The 14,253-nt window shown below is 42.6% G+C and overlaps 1 protein-coding gene across 1 annotated transcript; it reads right to left on the bottom strand.

Annotated features, from left to right (window-relative positions):
* Positions 1 to 5,232: 5,232 nt before the first annotated feature.
* LOC133922415 (ABC transporter G family member 39) lies at positions 5,233 to 12,278 on the bottom strand. The gene is made up of 23 exons (XM_062367743.1): positions 11,623 to 12,278; positions 11,244 to 11,364; positions 11,058 to 11,146; positions 10,889 to 10,973; positions 10,609 to 10,768; positions 10,449 to 10,525; positions 10,307 to 10,357; positions 10,133 to 10,223; positions 9,737 to 10,038; positions 9,374 to 9,655; positions 8,815 to 9,292; positions 8,640 to 8,743; positions 8,388 to 8,547; positions 8,177 to 8,299; positions 7,982 to 8,091; positions 7,560 to 7,892; positions 7,163 to 7,453; positions 6,993 to 7,076; positions 6,764 to 6,897; positions 6,442 to 6,669; positions 6,176 to 6,347; positions 5,824 to 6,078; positions 5,233 to 5,734 (listed from the first exon to the last, which is right to left on the bottom strand). Exons 1-23 carry the CDS (start codon positions 11,952 to 11,954, stop codon positions 5,474 to 5,476), a joined length of 4,323 nt encoding a protein of 1,440 aa, XP_062223727.1. The 5' UTR covers positions 11,955 to 12,278; the 3' UTR covers positions 5,233 to 5,473.
* Positions 12,279 to 14,253: the final 1,975 nt, after the last annotated feature.

Raw genomic sequence — 14,253 nt, 5'->3', positions numbered from 1 at the left:
GAAGATAAAAATCATTTGCTAAATGAATCCTAATTTGTTGAACGTTAATTATAAGACCATGTTCTACTATTTTGTTTGATCTTGTAGTCTAAATAATTCCATATCATGACGTATCTGGGATAGTAGTCATTAGTGAAAAAGGAATAGGTATACAAATGAGTGAAGTAAATTCATCTCCAATAATCCAATAATTCTTATCTTTAGACCACTCTGAGTCGTTTACAAATGAGTGAAGTAAAACCATCTCCAATATCAACCGCCCTATGGAGTTAGGTGCTTGAGTCTATAAAAGCACATGCATGTGTTGCGGTAGCTCTATAAAAGCCGTTTACAACTCATGCATGAAATAACTACCACTTTCCAGCAAACGAACCATGAGTTGTCATTTCATGCTTAAAGCTCTGTCGTGTGGTCACTTCGTATCTGAAGCCTTAATTAGGATAGAGGTGTTGACATTTAATTGATGATTAAAGCTCTGTTGTGTGGTCACTTTTGTGTCTAAAGCTTATCTATCGTGTGGTCACTTCGTATCTAAAGCCTTAGTTAGGATATATGTTTTGACATTTAATTGATGATTAAAACTCTGTTGTGTGGTCACTTTCATGTCTAAAGCTTGAGTCAGGATAGAGGTGTTGTCATTTCATGGTTAAAGATGAATTGTGTGGACATTTTGTGTCTAAAGCCTGATGCACGACAGAGTGTTGTCATTTTATGCCTAAAGCTCTGTCGTGTGGTCACTTTGTATCTAAAGTGCGAGTCACGACAGAGATGCTCTGCTTGCAGCAGGGTGTTGTCATTTCATACTTAAAGTTAGAGTCGTGTGGTCAGTTGCTCTGTGATGCACCTGGTCGGTGGAGAACGTAATAGCCAAATTCATAAAATTAAAAATAATTTTAGAAATTAGTCTATCACATAAGAAGAATATTAGTGAATTTTACGAGATTTTTGGAGTAACAGAAGTTCTCTATTTTGTATGGAGAAGATGAGAGGGAAAAATAGAGCTATAAACAATACTTCTGGCGCAGTCAAAGAGTGTATATGCTTGAATTCAAATTGAATAAAAAGAAGAATATCACATGAAATGATAAAAATACATATAAATAGAATATTATAAAGGAACTTACTTTTCACCATATAACCTAGAGCTAAAAATAATTTTAAAAATTATTCCATCATATAAGAAGAATATTAGTGAATGTTTCCAATTTTTTTGAAATTTATTTGAGGCCATAAAAATTATTAAAAGTTATAAAAGTAGTCTTTTTTTTTAGAATTTTAGTTAAAATTCTACATGGTCTTTTGAGTGAATCCAATTAAAATAGGTTGCACAAGGATTATAAAATACATACAAAAAATTATAGAATTTTTGGACTAACAAAAGATCACTGTTTTGTACAGAAAAGATGAGAGGTAAAAATAGAGCTGTGAATCGTACTTCTTGCGCAATACTATTCACACAGGGATTACCGCCTTCCGATGAGGCGGCAAATCATTAGAAGTCTATTCTTACAAATATTTTCATCAAATATCTATTTATTTAAATATTAATATTAAAAAATATTAAAAAAAACTGCTTTCAACTTACATCTTTTGGCTGTGGCGGATTGCTCAAATTTGGGCGGCCGCGGAGCCATAGGGGCTTGTTAGCCTCCATTCGTAGATTTTTTTTCTTTTTTTCTTTTTATATTTTTAATTTAGCAACCTTAGATGTCTGTTTGGAAAAATAGTATGAATAGGAGTCTATGTCCAGTTGAAAGGATGACATGTTTAAAAAATAAATATATTGCACCTTCAACAGACGACAAGTTAAAAAAATAAAAATACAACATTTTATTGTTCTCAAAATTCAAAACACTATGTAAATGGTCATGAAACATTCTTAAAATAAATTATGGTGTAGAGGATGCTATCATATAATTCTTACAAAAATTTTAGCTCAAAAAGATACATGTACAATGAGTAACAGAACAAATAAATTTTAGTTGAGTATGTACGAATTTCAGCATCCCTAAAGTTACAGGTAGTTGTCGCCCTTCCAACGGGCAATAGACGCTTATAGTTGCTATGTTTTCAAACGGCCGCCTAAAATTGCTAAATTTGAAAATTTTAAAAAATATCTCCATTCATTAGGCTTGATGTGGCACAGGAAACAAGATGACTCACAGAAGAAGAACACAATTTCAGAAAATTCCTTAAAGACAAAGCGCTTGGTTTGGTGGTAATCCAAAAAACACGAGCGAGACAGCATTCGAGACTAACGTGGATCCGTAAAGGAGATACAAACACAAAATTCTTCCAAATTAAAGTGAATGCGCAAAAAAAGAAACATTTTATCCAATCTTTGCAAACGAAGGCAGGACTGATCTTTTCTCAAGAACTAAAAGAAGCGGAGATTCATAGACATTTTGTTGAGCACTTGGGAACAAACAAGCCAAGAGAGCTGACGATAAACTGGGAAAATCTAGGTTACCTACCGACTAATCTCTTGGAGTTGGAAGAACCATTTGAGGAGCAAGAAATTCTTGAGATAGTTAAGAGTATGCCTGCCGAGAAAGCCCCGGGACCGGACAGTTATATTGGTCTTTTTTGTAAGGAATGTTGGAACATTATAAAGGTGGACCTAATAGCAATGATCAAGGATTTCTACAACCTTAGAACTAGAAGATTGGGCCTAACCAACAATGCCAATATCCTCCTGTTGCCAAAGAAAACATATGTTGCAACAGTGGGTGATTATAGACCAATAAGCTTGATCAATAGCCTCACAAAACTAATCACCAAGATGATGGCGAACAGGTTGGCTCCGAGATAAAATGAGCTAGTGTCCATGAGCCAGAGTGCGTTCATAAAACGGAGATGCATTCATGAAAATTTCCTTTATGTGCAAAATGTGAGCAAAGAGCTCCACAAGAACAAACAACCTGTGTTGTTTATTAAACTGGACATCTCAAAAGCTTTTGAATCCATAAATTGGGCCTACCTGCTAGAGGTCATGCGAAATTTCCGGTTCGACAACAAATGGAGAAATTGGGTTGCTTCGCTGTTGGCCACCTCTTCATCCAAAGTGTTGTTCAATGGCCCACCAGGCAAGGATTTTAAACATGCTCGAGGACTTCGCCAAGGCGATCCTCTATCGCCGATGCTTTTCATTATGGCAATTGACCCTCTGCAACGCATTATCGATATGGCAGCCCATAACAACATTTTGCAACCAATTTTTCCGTGATCAGCACACTTGAGATGCTCCCTATATGCGGACGATGCTGCTGTTTTTTGAGAAGCTATGCATGTCGGATGTTATTGTATTTTATGAGATCCTGCAAGCTTTTGGCAAGTGCTCGGGATTGATCACAAGTCTAGCAAAAACAGAAGTTTTTCCCATAAGATGTGAAGATTTGCCTTTAGATCAAACCCTTCTTGACTTTCTAGGCAAGATAGGTAATTTCCCAAGAACATACCTTGGTCTACCTCTGGACACTCGAAAATTAAGGAGGGTGGATGTCCAACCATTGCTTGATAAGCTCGGGGCGCGTCTCTCGGGTTGGAAAGGAAAATATTTCTCAAGAGCAGGAAGAGAAACCCGGGTAAAATTGGTCCTGTCCTCCCAACTAACTTATCATCTAACTGTTTTTCCTCTGCAAAAATAGTTATCCAAGCGGATTGATAGGATTCGAAGATCTTTCCTTTGGCGAGGTGATGAACCTGAAAATGTTAATGGGGGTCATTGCCTAATCAGCTGGGCCACTGTCTGCCGTCCAAAGTACATGGGAGGACTTGGGGTTTCAGATTTGCAAAGGTTTGCCAGATCACTACACTTCCGCTGGATGTGGTTCAAATGGAAAAATGAAGATAGGCCTTGGGCAGGGATGTATGTGCCTTGTGAAAAAGTTGATAAAGATTTATTTCATGCCTCAACGAGAGTTACAGTGGGCAACGAAGAAAAAGGCTCTTTTTGGCTCTCAAGTTGGCTCGATGGTCAGGCCCCTAAAAACCTTGCTCCGGCATTATATGTAATATCTAAAAAGAAAAACATTACTGTTCATAAGGCCATAACAAAATCAATGTTGGATTGCAAACTTAGGCCACCTCACAACACATGAAGAACTCCAACAATTTGTGCACATGTGGGAAAGCCTTCAGAACGTCACGTTTGATCCCGGGGTGCAGGACTCAATCTCTTGAGGTGGACAAATGACGGTGAATACAATACACAAAGTGCTTACAACATTCAATTTGAAGGCAGCAGGCGGAAATCAGCAATGATGCCAATATGGAAGGCAAAAACGGAATCCAAATGCAAATTTTTTGCATGGCTGCTGCTGCACCAAAAAGTTCTAACAACAAACAACCTTGCGAAGAGGGGATGGCCCCACGGTCCAATTTGCAAGCTTTGCCGAGCAGAAAATGAGGCCCCGCTTCATTTATGCAAAAATAGCTTCTTTAGAAAGGAGGTGTGGAAGGAGATCACCACATGGTTCAACCTCCAAAACTTATCAGACATGGAAGAGCAACTAACAATTTAAAGATGGTGGCAACAGGCACGTAAGAAGGTGGCAAGTAATCAATGACAAAGTTTTGACGGCCTTGTCATCTTCTTTTGGTGTAATATTTGGAAAGAAAGGAACCGGAGAACTTTTGAAAACAAGCATCTATCAGTAACAGAGGTGGCTTTCCGGCTCAAGGAGGAGATAGATCAATATCGTTTAGTTTCTGTTATTTTCTCTTAAGATTTCAGCTTGTTGTTAACAATTTTCTCTTTCTCTTTGCTTAGGCTCGATTCTCAGAGTGGGTCTTTGGCCGGTTGTTTCTTCAGTGATGTTCGCATCCCCTACTTGTTGGGGATGGGGGTTGTCTCTCAGGTTGTGTTTTTTCCCCTTCCGTTTCGGTTTCGGGGAAGCCGGCCATGTAATGTGTTTTTTCTCTTGTAAACTCACCTTTTATTCCTTCTAATATGTGATCGGCAATTCTCTTGCCGTCCTTTTCGAAAAAAAATCATCCCTCTCATTGATAGTCAGATGCCCTTTCTTTGATGGTTGTAGGGCTCTATGTCTATGATGAATAGCCGCTGAATGTTCCTGTTCAAATATGTTTGTATGGGCAATGTTCATGGAATTTCTCAAGTATCTGTCTAAAATGTTCTTCTTCGTTATATAGGTGGTGTATTATTTGTTCTTATGTTATTCTGTCATGAACTTTTTGAAGGCAACAAGTATCAGTTGGGTCAAAGGGACAAAATTTAACGGAAATTTTTTCATTGAACTCAACTATGCACACTCTACAATTTACATATAGGCCTCTATTTGTTTAACAGAGGTCACAGGCCAAAGTGATTGGAAAAAACGAAAAATGATGTTAACTGCCTAAAAATGAAACAAATACTATATATATACTCTCTCATCATCTTACATTGCAGCAGTGCCTATATACTGAAAGTGAGCTGAAGCAACACATAATCGTTTTTTGGTGGCTTCTCTTATCTTCTCTGGAAGTTCAAGACTTTGATGGAGAAGGCAAAGACGAAAGCGAAGAGAACAGTGAATCCAACAACAGCGGTAGCTACATAACCTAAGTGATCATGCCTGAACCCAAAGAATCTGTTGATGAACTCTTCCACTGTTTCCCCATCTTCCAGCCTAACATCTGTGATGTCTCCAAATTGTGAGGCCACAAGTCCGTAGAGTGTCCAAGCCACTGGGCATGCCCACGAGTACCATCTCCACCATATTGGTATCCTCTGCAAGCCAGCCATGTATGTTTCAGCATCAAGAGTACAGAGAAAATTTAGATATTGCAATGTACAAGGAGTTAGTCTTGGACACTTACCGGTCGAGGGATAAGGAAGCCGGCAAAGATATTCCATATTGCGTAGAAAGCAGTTGAGACTATGGCGGCAATGTCGCTGTTTGGTGTCATGGCGACTGCCATCATCCCATAGAATGTGAAGTACATGAAGGTGAAGAACATGAAGAACATGTACCAGAAGAACTTTTGAACTGTCCAGTCGAAGCCAATCAAGCTGTACACGATGAGACCATACACGACAGTCTGGAGGAAGATGTGTGGGATCTCAATAAGAACCTGTGGCAGGGTTAAATTGTTAGAACTCAGCAGTAGATTGAAGGAAGAACAGTGCAATTATTTCCTTTTATTCAACTCTTCTGCTATGACCATTTACCTGTGCAAAAGCATAGGGTAGAGCAGAGTACATTCCAGCAGCCTTTTCTCGGTAGAATACTGTTCTCTCAACATCTACTATCGGTTGCACGGTTTGGCCATTCTGAATTCCAATGAAAAGAACTGCTGCATACATGGATCCCAAAGCATTGAACAGGTCCAGTCTCTTGCCACTGAAAAGGAAAGATGAGGTTCAAGTAAGTTTATTTGCCACAATATGCCAACATGGAGCAAGTCTTAACTGGAATTCTTAGCAAAGGTACTTACATTTTCTTGCCTAAGTTCAAGAAGATGGTTCCAAAGATGAGGGCAATAACTGTTGTGAAGAAGATTCTAGTTGCAGTGTATGACGGATTTCTCCAGTACGACTTGTGCTGCTTCCATAAGCAGGCCATGCATTGTGTGATGAAAGACTGTGAGTACTGCGTTGGGAAGTACAAGTCCTTGGATCCAGGTGGAGGTGTGCTTAATTCACTGATCAAAGTTTTATTCCTCCTGCAATGATGCAACCCAATCAGTGACATGATCACATGAATGCAGCACAGATAAAGCAGAAACATGATTCTGGGGTTGATGCCACTGAACATACCGGTATAGGTCAGAATTTCTGTATACTTCAGCAAAGTTGACCCCGAGGATATCTTCTTGAGCTAGGCTGGTCACTTCCAACATCCATGTTGCAGGGTTGTAACCATCCTTGATTTTCTTCACTCCTTGTACTCCCTACATTTGAAGCACCGAACAAGGTTACCACTTATCATGCATGCCATAAGTTGGAAGTTGGATGATTTTCTCAACAGGCGAGTACTGAATCTCACCTCAAAGTATTCAATCAGATGGCATGAGTTGCGTCCCAAGGGGCCGACATAAATTTCTTCACCACCCCGTTTCATAAGAAACAGCTGCAGAAGTTCAAGAATGGCATGTGACCGTTAGTACCGGGTTCAAGAATGACTTTTATAGTTTTATCATCATTTCTGCAGCTTACCTCATCAAAAGCTTCGAAGATATCGATGCTGGGTTGGTGGATTGTGCAGACAACTGTTCGTCCAGTGTCGACTGTGTTTCTGACTGTCCTCATCACGATTGCAGCTGCCCTCGCATCTAATCCTGAAGTTGGTTCATCCATGAATATGATTGATGGGTTGGCAACGAGCTCAACAGCAATGGTGAGCCTCTTTCTCTGTTCGGTGGATAAACCATTCACTCCTGGCAGTCCCACCAATGCTCCTCTCAATGGTGTCAGCTCAACAAGTTCCATGACTTCTTCCACGAACATCTGCACATGAAGTGATCCAATCAGTCAAGTACTCTAGTTATCAGTTGCAGTGCAAAATGGTAATGAATTACTTATGAGCTAGCAAAATGAAGGTCATTCAACCTACCTTTCTTGCTTCTGAATCTACTTCTGGTGGCAACCGGAGCCATGCTGAGTACAGGAGGGATTCATAGACAGTGACATGTGGAGAGTGGATATCATTTTGTTCACAGTAACCAGCAATCCGAGCAAAGGTCTCTTGGTTCTTTGGGTATCCAGAGATGCAAATGTCTCCTTCAATGTAACCGCCAGTTTTCCTTCCCGCCAACACATCCATAAGAGTAGTCTTACCCGCTCCGCTGACTCCCATCAATGCTGTAAGGACTCCAGGTCTGAAGGCTCCACTTACACCCTTCAGCAGCAGTAGCCGATCTTCATCAATACCTTTGTTTTTCATTTCCTGTCAACGATTCATATAATTAGCACTTACTATTTAGTATTATCAGTTTCTGTGTTAAAGATAAGACAGATCTTCTGATTTATGCTTACCTGAGGCATGTCCACAGAGTATTTGATATTGTCAAAGGTGATTGACAATGGTGTAAATGGAAGTACCATTCCTCTCTTCCTGGTGTCAGCTCCCATGATTTCTCCTCTTCCTGCATTTGTTAGACTTGTTACAAGGATGCAACACTGGCATGTACTATCTAACGCATATCGCACAAGAATCTGCTTATGACTGACCATCAGAAGGCGAATTCTGGGAATCTGTTGCAAGAGTTAGCAGTTCAACATTCTCGCCGGTACGGTTTACATGCTTCTCCCTCAGTTCCTCTTCAGAAACAATAGCCTGACCTTTCCCAAGTGCTGTTGTTACGAGAATGATGTCAGTGCCAAACGTAAGATGTTTTGAAGTGTGTGAATCAATCTAGTTTTGAGCTGACAAGGTACTCACGGCCAAGCCAATCGAGGAATAGTATGAAGAGTACGTTGAAGAGCATGATGTATCCAAGCAATGCGCCGACACCGATCCAGTACCAATTTGGGTCTACAAAGATGCCGCGCGACTTTAGAATTTGGACACCGAGCGTGTCGTCGCTTTCTGTCCTATTAACCTGCACAAATATTGACATTGTTCGTCAGCTCAGTTACCAATCTGCACCTTATAGTGATCAAGCTTGGATTGGTTCATAAGTCACTGCATTACCTTCTGCCAGCTATGGCCAAGGAACTCATTCACCGCTATGGCATTCTGGGCATACATCAGAGGGGAGGACCAGTAGCCCCAAATCCACCATTTCTTGATGTTATCTGCAGACACAAAACTCAGTCCCATGCTCCTGGCACTATCTAAACAATGAGTGAGTGAAGACTTGACTTACCTCTTGCTATCAAGAAGCCACCAAGAATCAGAAGAACAAGCTGAGCAAATGACCCAAACGTGTCTGCAACAACCATCTCTCTTCCTAATGCAGCAAGAAGCCGGAAAAGACCAGATGCCATCTGGCTGATTAGTACGAGCAGCAGGTAATGGCGGAAGAACCTTTCAATGTTTGGATCAAAGCCAATGACATAGTAAGTCATGCCAATCCACACAGCGCATTCCAAGAATGATATTGGGATCTTGAGCACCCATGTAGGCAATGCATATGACCATGATGGATAGAAGAGGAGGTCCCTCTGCTTATAGAAAATCGGCAGCTTTGCAATGCTCATAGCAAGCTCAGCGAATCCATTGAACAAGTGTGTGACTAGGCCAAGGAACATTGCGCCCAGAAAGATCACTCCATCTTCGACGCTGCGACGATGCATCTTCGTGCGTAGGAAGACCGTCATTGCAATGGTTCCTAGGATTATGAGCTGGTGCAAATATGTAGCATTCATCAGAATTTACTATCTGAATTCGAAAGTAGAGAAGATTTTTGGAAGCAAGATGCATACCTGGACTATTTTAAAGATGTAAACAAACGAGTTCCTCTTCATCAGCAGCCACTCCCTAGAAAAGCATGCCCTGAGAAGCTCCATCTTGCTGATACCAAACTTCGACGTTGTGAGAGCAGCAGGATGGTTCCTGGTTCGATCGAAGGGCACCATGAGCTCCGATCCCAGCTTACGCCCAACATGGAATGCTTTGAACGCCTCTGCGAAGTCATTGACCGAGATGTACCGGTATGGCTCATCTCCTCTACACCAGTACTGGTGTTGATCCTTCCTAGATGTAACCTATGATTTCACAGAGAACAATGTCAAATTGGAGTTCCAAGTCCCAACATGCAGTAAACAAGATTCTGCAGGATCACTCACTTCTTGCAAGAAGTCTGCAACACCTTTCCTCTCCGGACATCTGAAACCCATGACCTCAAAGAACTCGAGGACATTTTCTCGAGGACCCTGGTACACAATTTGGCCCTCGGAGAGGAGAACAATGTCATCGAAGAGCTCATATGTTTCAGGTGCAGGCTGAAGCAATGCGATGAGCGCAGTGCCACCAAGGATGTGGACCGACTGCCTCAGAGAGTTCACGATCTGATACGTCGTGGAACTGTCCAGACCGGTGGAGATTTCATCCATGAATAGCGCCTTAGCTGGCCCAACAAGCATCTCACCTATGCAAATTTAACGGGTTGAGAAGTCAGATATTTCTGTCATGCTCAAAGGGCTTTATGCACAGATCTTTCCTTCACAGCAGATTGTACATACCAGTTGTGACACGCTTCTTTTGTCCTCCTGATATACCTCTGATCATAGAGTCTCCAACCATTGTATCTGCACAGATCTCCAGACCCAGGATCTGCAAGAAGAAACGCATTATTGTTAGTGGCAGATCCATTTCTCTTGCCTCTTTTTTCTTATATTGTATTTTACTTTACTCACTTTGAGAATGTAATCTGTGACCACTCTCTCCTGACCTTCCACGGAGATGGCCTGTTTGTACAGAAGAGCACAATAACTTTGAGTACCCCTTGTTACTCCCAATGTAAATAAGGAGTTTGATTCAAATTAAATGACATTTTACCTTCATGTAAACATCAATATCAGGATCTGGCTTGATGCTAGCTTCTTTCTCCCTTCTTGAGAGTTCCGTAAGCATGTCTGTATAATTTAAAACATCATAAGAGTGACTTCACCAAAGGTGAAAAACCATCTTACTCCCTTTCAGTGCCCGTGTTACATACCGTAACGTGTTCCAACTCCTTGACATCTTGCAGAGAAAGCCAGTGTTTCCCGGACAGTCATTTCGCCAATGTGAAGATCGTGTTGCCCAATGTATGCCGATGTCCTCTGGGGGACAAATTCGTCCATGTCATGCCCATTGTAAGTCACCCTTCCTGACACCTGAAAATTTCCATTACAATGTTCATCCATGTTACAAATTACAGCTAGCTTCCTCTCAAGTAGTCTTTTGCCTGAAATTCAGAACATCTCAAAATCAAGAAAGTATGCAAGACGTGGTACCTTCAGAGTTGAGTCAAGTTTCCCTGCCAAAGCTAGGAGAAGACTGGTTTTCCCAGATCCAGGGGGTCCAAGCAACAAAGACATTCTGAAAAAAAAATCCACATGGTAATTAAACTTCAACCTTCAGCAAAACTGAAATCTTGTACTTTCAAAGCTCTCGATTTCTCACCTGCCGGGTCTTATGATTCCACTTATGTCATGAATGATGGAGATAGGCCTCTTCCCGCTTGAAACGATGCGCAGAGCACTCAGTGCATCCTGAGATAGGAACAGCTCACAAGAGTCAGAAGCTGAAAAAACTTCACAATTTTTTTCCATGGCTAGGAAGCATGATCCTGCCACCGCAAATACATACTATGACTTTGTTGGAGAAGAAGTTGGTGAATGTTGGGACTCCTCGGTTGCCAACATACGCCTCTGCGTCGATGTTCAGGTGCTCAAACCGCACTTCTATCGTTGGGTTGTCGATCCCAACTCTGCGTAAACAAGAAAAAAAAAACCTTTTCTTATAAACCAAGGAAATCAAGATGACACGAGTGCCATATATACTTAAAAAAATTTCTTTTTCTCGGTGCAGAATCAAGCATTTTCCTGATGACATTAGTTTCATATAATTCAAAATTTGAATGCTTCTTTCGTTCTTTTTCTTGTGTTCCATAATCAAACAATTTTCTGATGCCTCTGAAGTGATCAAGAATCAAGATTCAAGAAGAAGAGAAGGGCTGAGTGTTCACCGCTCCATCCGGTCGCGGAGCTTGAGGAGGAACCTCTCGTTGTCCTCCTCGGCGGTGCGGATGAGGCGCTCGATGAGGTTCTTCCTCTCCGCCATGCCGAGCCCCTGGATGTCCACCTCCTCCACCCCGCCGGCGCCGGCCGCCGTGAGGATGCCCTTCCTCATGCGGTCGTAGGTGGGCAGCTTCTCGATGGCCGCCCACCGCAGTGCCTCCTCGTCGTCCTCCTCCCTCGCCGACCGCCCGAACACGTCGCTCCTCCCGGATGCCCTCCACGACGACGCCGTGCGCCGCATGCTCCCGCCGGCGATGCTCCCCATCCGCGCTATATCCATCCTACCCTCGATCCCTCGTACGTGCAACCTCAGCTCAATTCCCCTCCTCCTCCTCCACCTCCACCTCCGTTCTTGTCTTTCTGACCTCTTCTTCTTGCTCGATCCCTTCTTTTACCTTTGCGTTCTTGCTTGATCCCTTCTCCTGCCTTGCGTTCTTTCTTACTACTCTCGTGGAGATGGAGATGGAGGAGAGGAGAGAGAGCGGGTTGAGTGTGCGAGGAGACGGCGATGAGGTATAAATACTCGCCCGGTCTCGTGCCGTCTAATCCTCTCTCGGCAAGGTGATCGGCGCGTGCAAACTGTTCTTGCATGGCGGGCGCGGGCTCGCGTAGGTCTGTGGATTCGCTGGAAAATTAGGCCGTTATAGAATACTAGTGAGTTTCTTATTCGGTCTCGCGCGTAAATAGTTTGACCGTTTGAATGGACTGAGCTGTCCACGGCCTGACCGGGCCCCCAGTCGCCTTTGCTTGATCGGGGCACTACGCGTCAAACCGGGGCCGGACTCGCTACGGCCGTCCATCCGCAGATCGATGGCTAGCATCCTGTGGAGAACACAGCGCCGCGGGCCATGGGAGCCTGATTCCGTACGGCAAGGGCCAAGGTGCAGGTCAGCCATGCACGTAAGACCATCCCAATCATTTTTGTCCCTTCATTTCGTTTCTCAAACTGTTGTATTTCACATTAGAAAGAACTATGAGAGTACACACTGTTTGTATCAGTGCTTGTTACTCAAACGCAGTTCAATTCGTGCATCAATATACTCCACTCATGTTGCAAGGAACTGCTACTGAACATCAATTTTTCTCTTTCTTTTATTTGTTTTTCGAGGCAAAATAACTGCTCGATTGCATTCGATTTTTAACTTCTTGATGGGGCATCTGGTCTCATATCGGTCTCTTAGTCTAACGAGTGCACCGCACGTCGAGCAGTAGCACGTGCGTGCGTGCGCCTGTGCCAACCCACGTCATACCAGTACTTCACTAGGAAGAAAAAGGGCAAATCTACGATTTGCCATCGAATAACTACTGATTCTACAATCTGCCATCGAATAAATTCTGTTTACTTCTATACCATCGAATAAATGTTTCAGTTCCTTATATACCATCGGCTTCCGATATATGCTTTAATTGAAAAAAAAAATTGGGACTTTTTTTATTCTCGGGGGTACTGTTCATGAACAGTATAACGGAGGGCAGTATCGGAAGCCGATGGCATATAAGTATCTGGAACATTTATTCGATGGTATAGAAGTAAACAGAATTTATTCAATAGCGGATTATAGAATCAGTAGTTATTCGATGATAAATCGTAAATTTTCTCGAAGAAAAATGGGTTCCTATTATAATGGCCTTTCCCTTGCTGCAAAAAGTAAAACAAAACAATAGTCGCCTTTCCCCATTACCGTCACGTCGAAGGTAGCCAACCGACTGATCATCCGTGCCACCGGCCAATCCTCGCTGATCGTACGGGTTGTTAGTCAAGAGACCGCAGTCGAGTGGGCGCACTGCGTCAGAACCGAGAAGCGGTCAAGATGGGCCTGCGCCGTTGACGTCGACGCCGGTGGCAAATTACAGCGGCAGCAACGGTCAAACATGGCCTGCTCACCGGCACACTGTTTCAAGCAGTAGCCGTGCTTCAAGAGGAAGCATACGGTGCAGCTATCCTTCGTTGAGACGGTCGTCCGTCGTCCCCGGGGGCAGGCTGCCAGCCTGGGTTGGCCGTGGGCGGCGACCCAACTCGCCGTGCCATCATGGGCATGGCTGGCTGACGGCGACCGGCCGGTCACAGTTCATGGGTACAGTTTTATCTGATTTAAATTCTCTATGGAGAGTGGTTTTTTAAATTGATTTTGTGGTTAAAAATAATTCTCTAATGATTTTTTAAAATAAAATATATAGAGGAAGTGATTCTCTACGAGAAGTGAATAAGGAGAAACTGTTCTTTTCAACTTTCCAATTTTTAGTTCATTTCAGATAATCACTCCTACGGATTCCACTCATAAAACTAAAAGCTGAAAGCTGCTGTTTGGCAGAGCTCCCCCCTAATTACAGTCGGGAAGCTACTCTGGAAGCTCTGCCAAACAAACCCTTTGTCACGATTGCCAGCGTGCTTCTCGCCATTTTCTTGGATAAGTGACGTTCCCTACAGGCTACAGGTACAGCAGCGGTGAAGGGTTCAATTTACCGTTCACGGGTTGGTTACTGAGGTTCAGCGGTAATCGAAAATTCATGATAACCGCGATAATTACTTGAAATTTAAATAAAATTTGGATAAAATTTAAAATTTGGGGAAAAATTTG

The sequence above is a fragment of the Phragmites australis genome, chromosome 6, assembly GCF_958298935.1.
Source record: "Phragmites australis chromosome 6, lpPhrAust1.1, whole genome shotgun sequence".
NCBI classification, from domain to species: Eukaryota; Viridiplantae; Streptophyta; class Magnoliopsida; order Poales; family Poaceae; genus Phragmites; species Phragmites australis.
The sequence above is the reverse complement of the archived record's forward strand: the minus strand, read 5'-3'. Positions and strand labels throughout refer to the sequence as shown.

Bases quoted from the DNA above. Each gene is read 5' to 3' on its own strand.
- LOC133922415 (XM_062367743.1), bottom strand. From the start codon at position 11,954: ATGGATATAGCGCGGATGGGGAGCATCGCCGGCGGGAGCATGCGGCGC. The intron at 10,526-10,608 runs GTATGTAACACG...TAAATTATACAG, and splicing joins AGGAGTTGGAACACGTTACG to ACATGCTTACGGAACTCTCA. The intron at 8,744-8,814 runs GTAAGTCAAGTC...TTGTGTCTGCAG, and splicing joins TGGCTTCTTGATAGCAAGAG to ATAACATCAAGAAATGGTGG.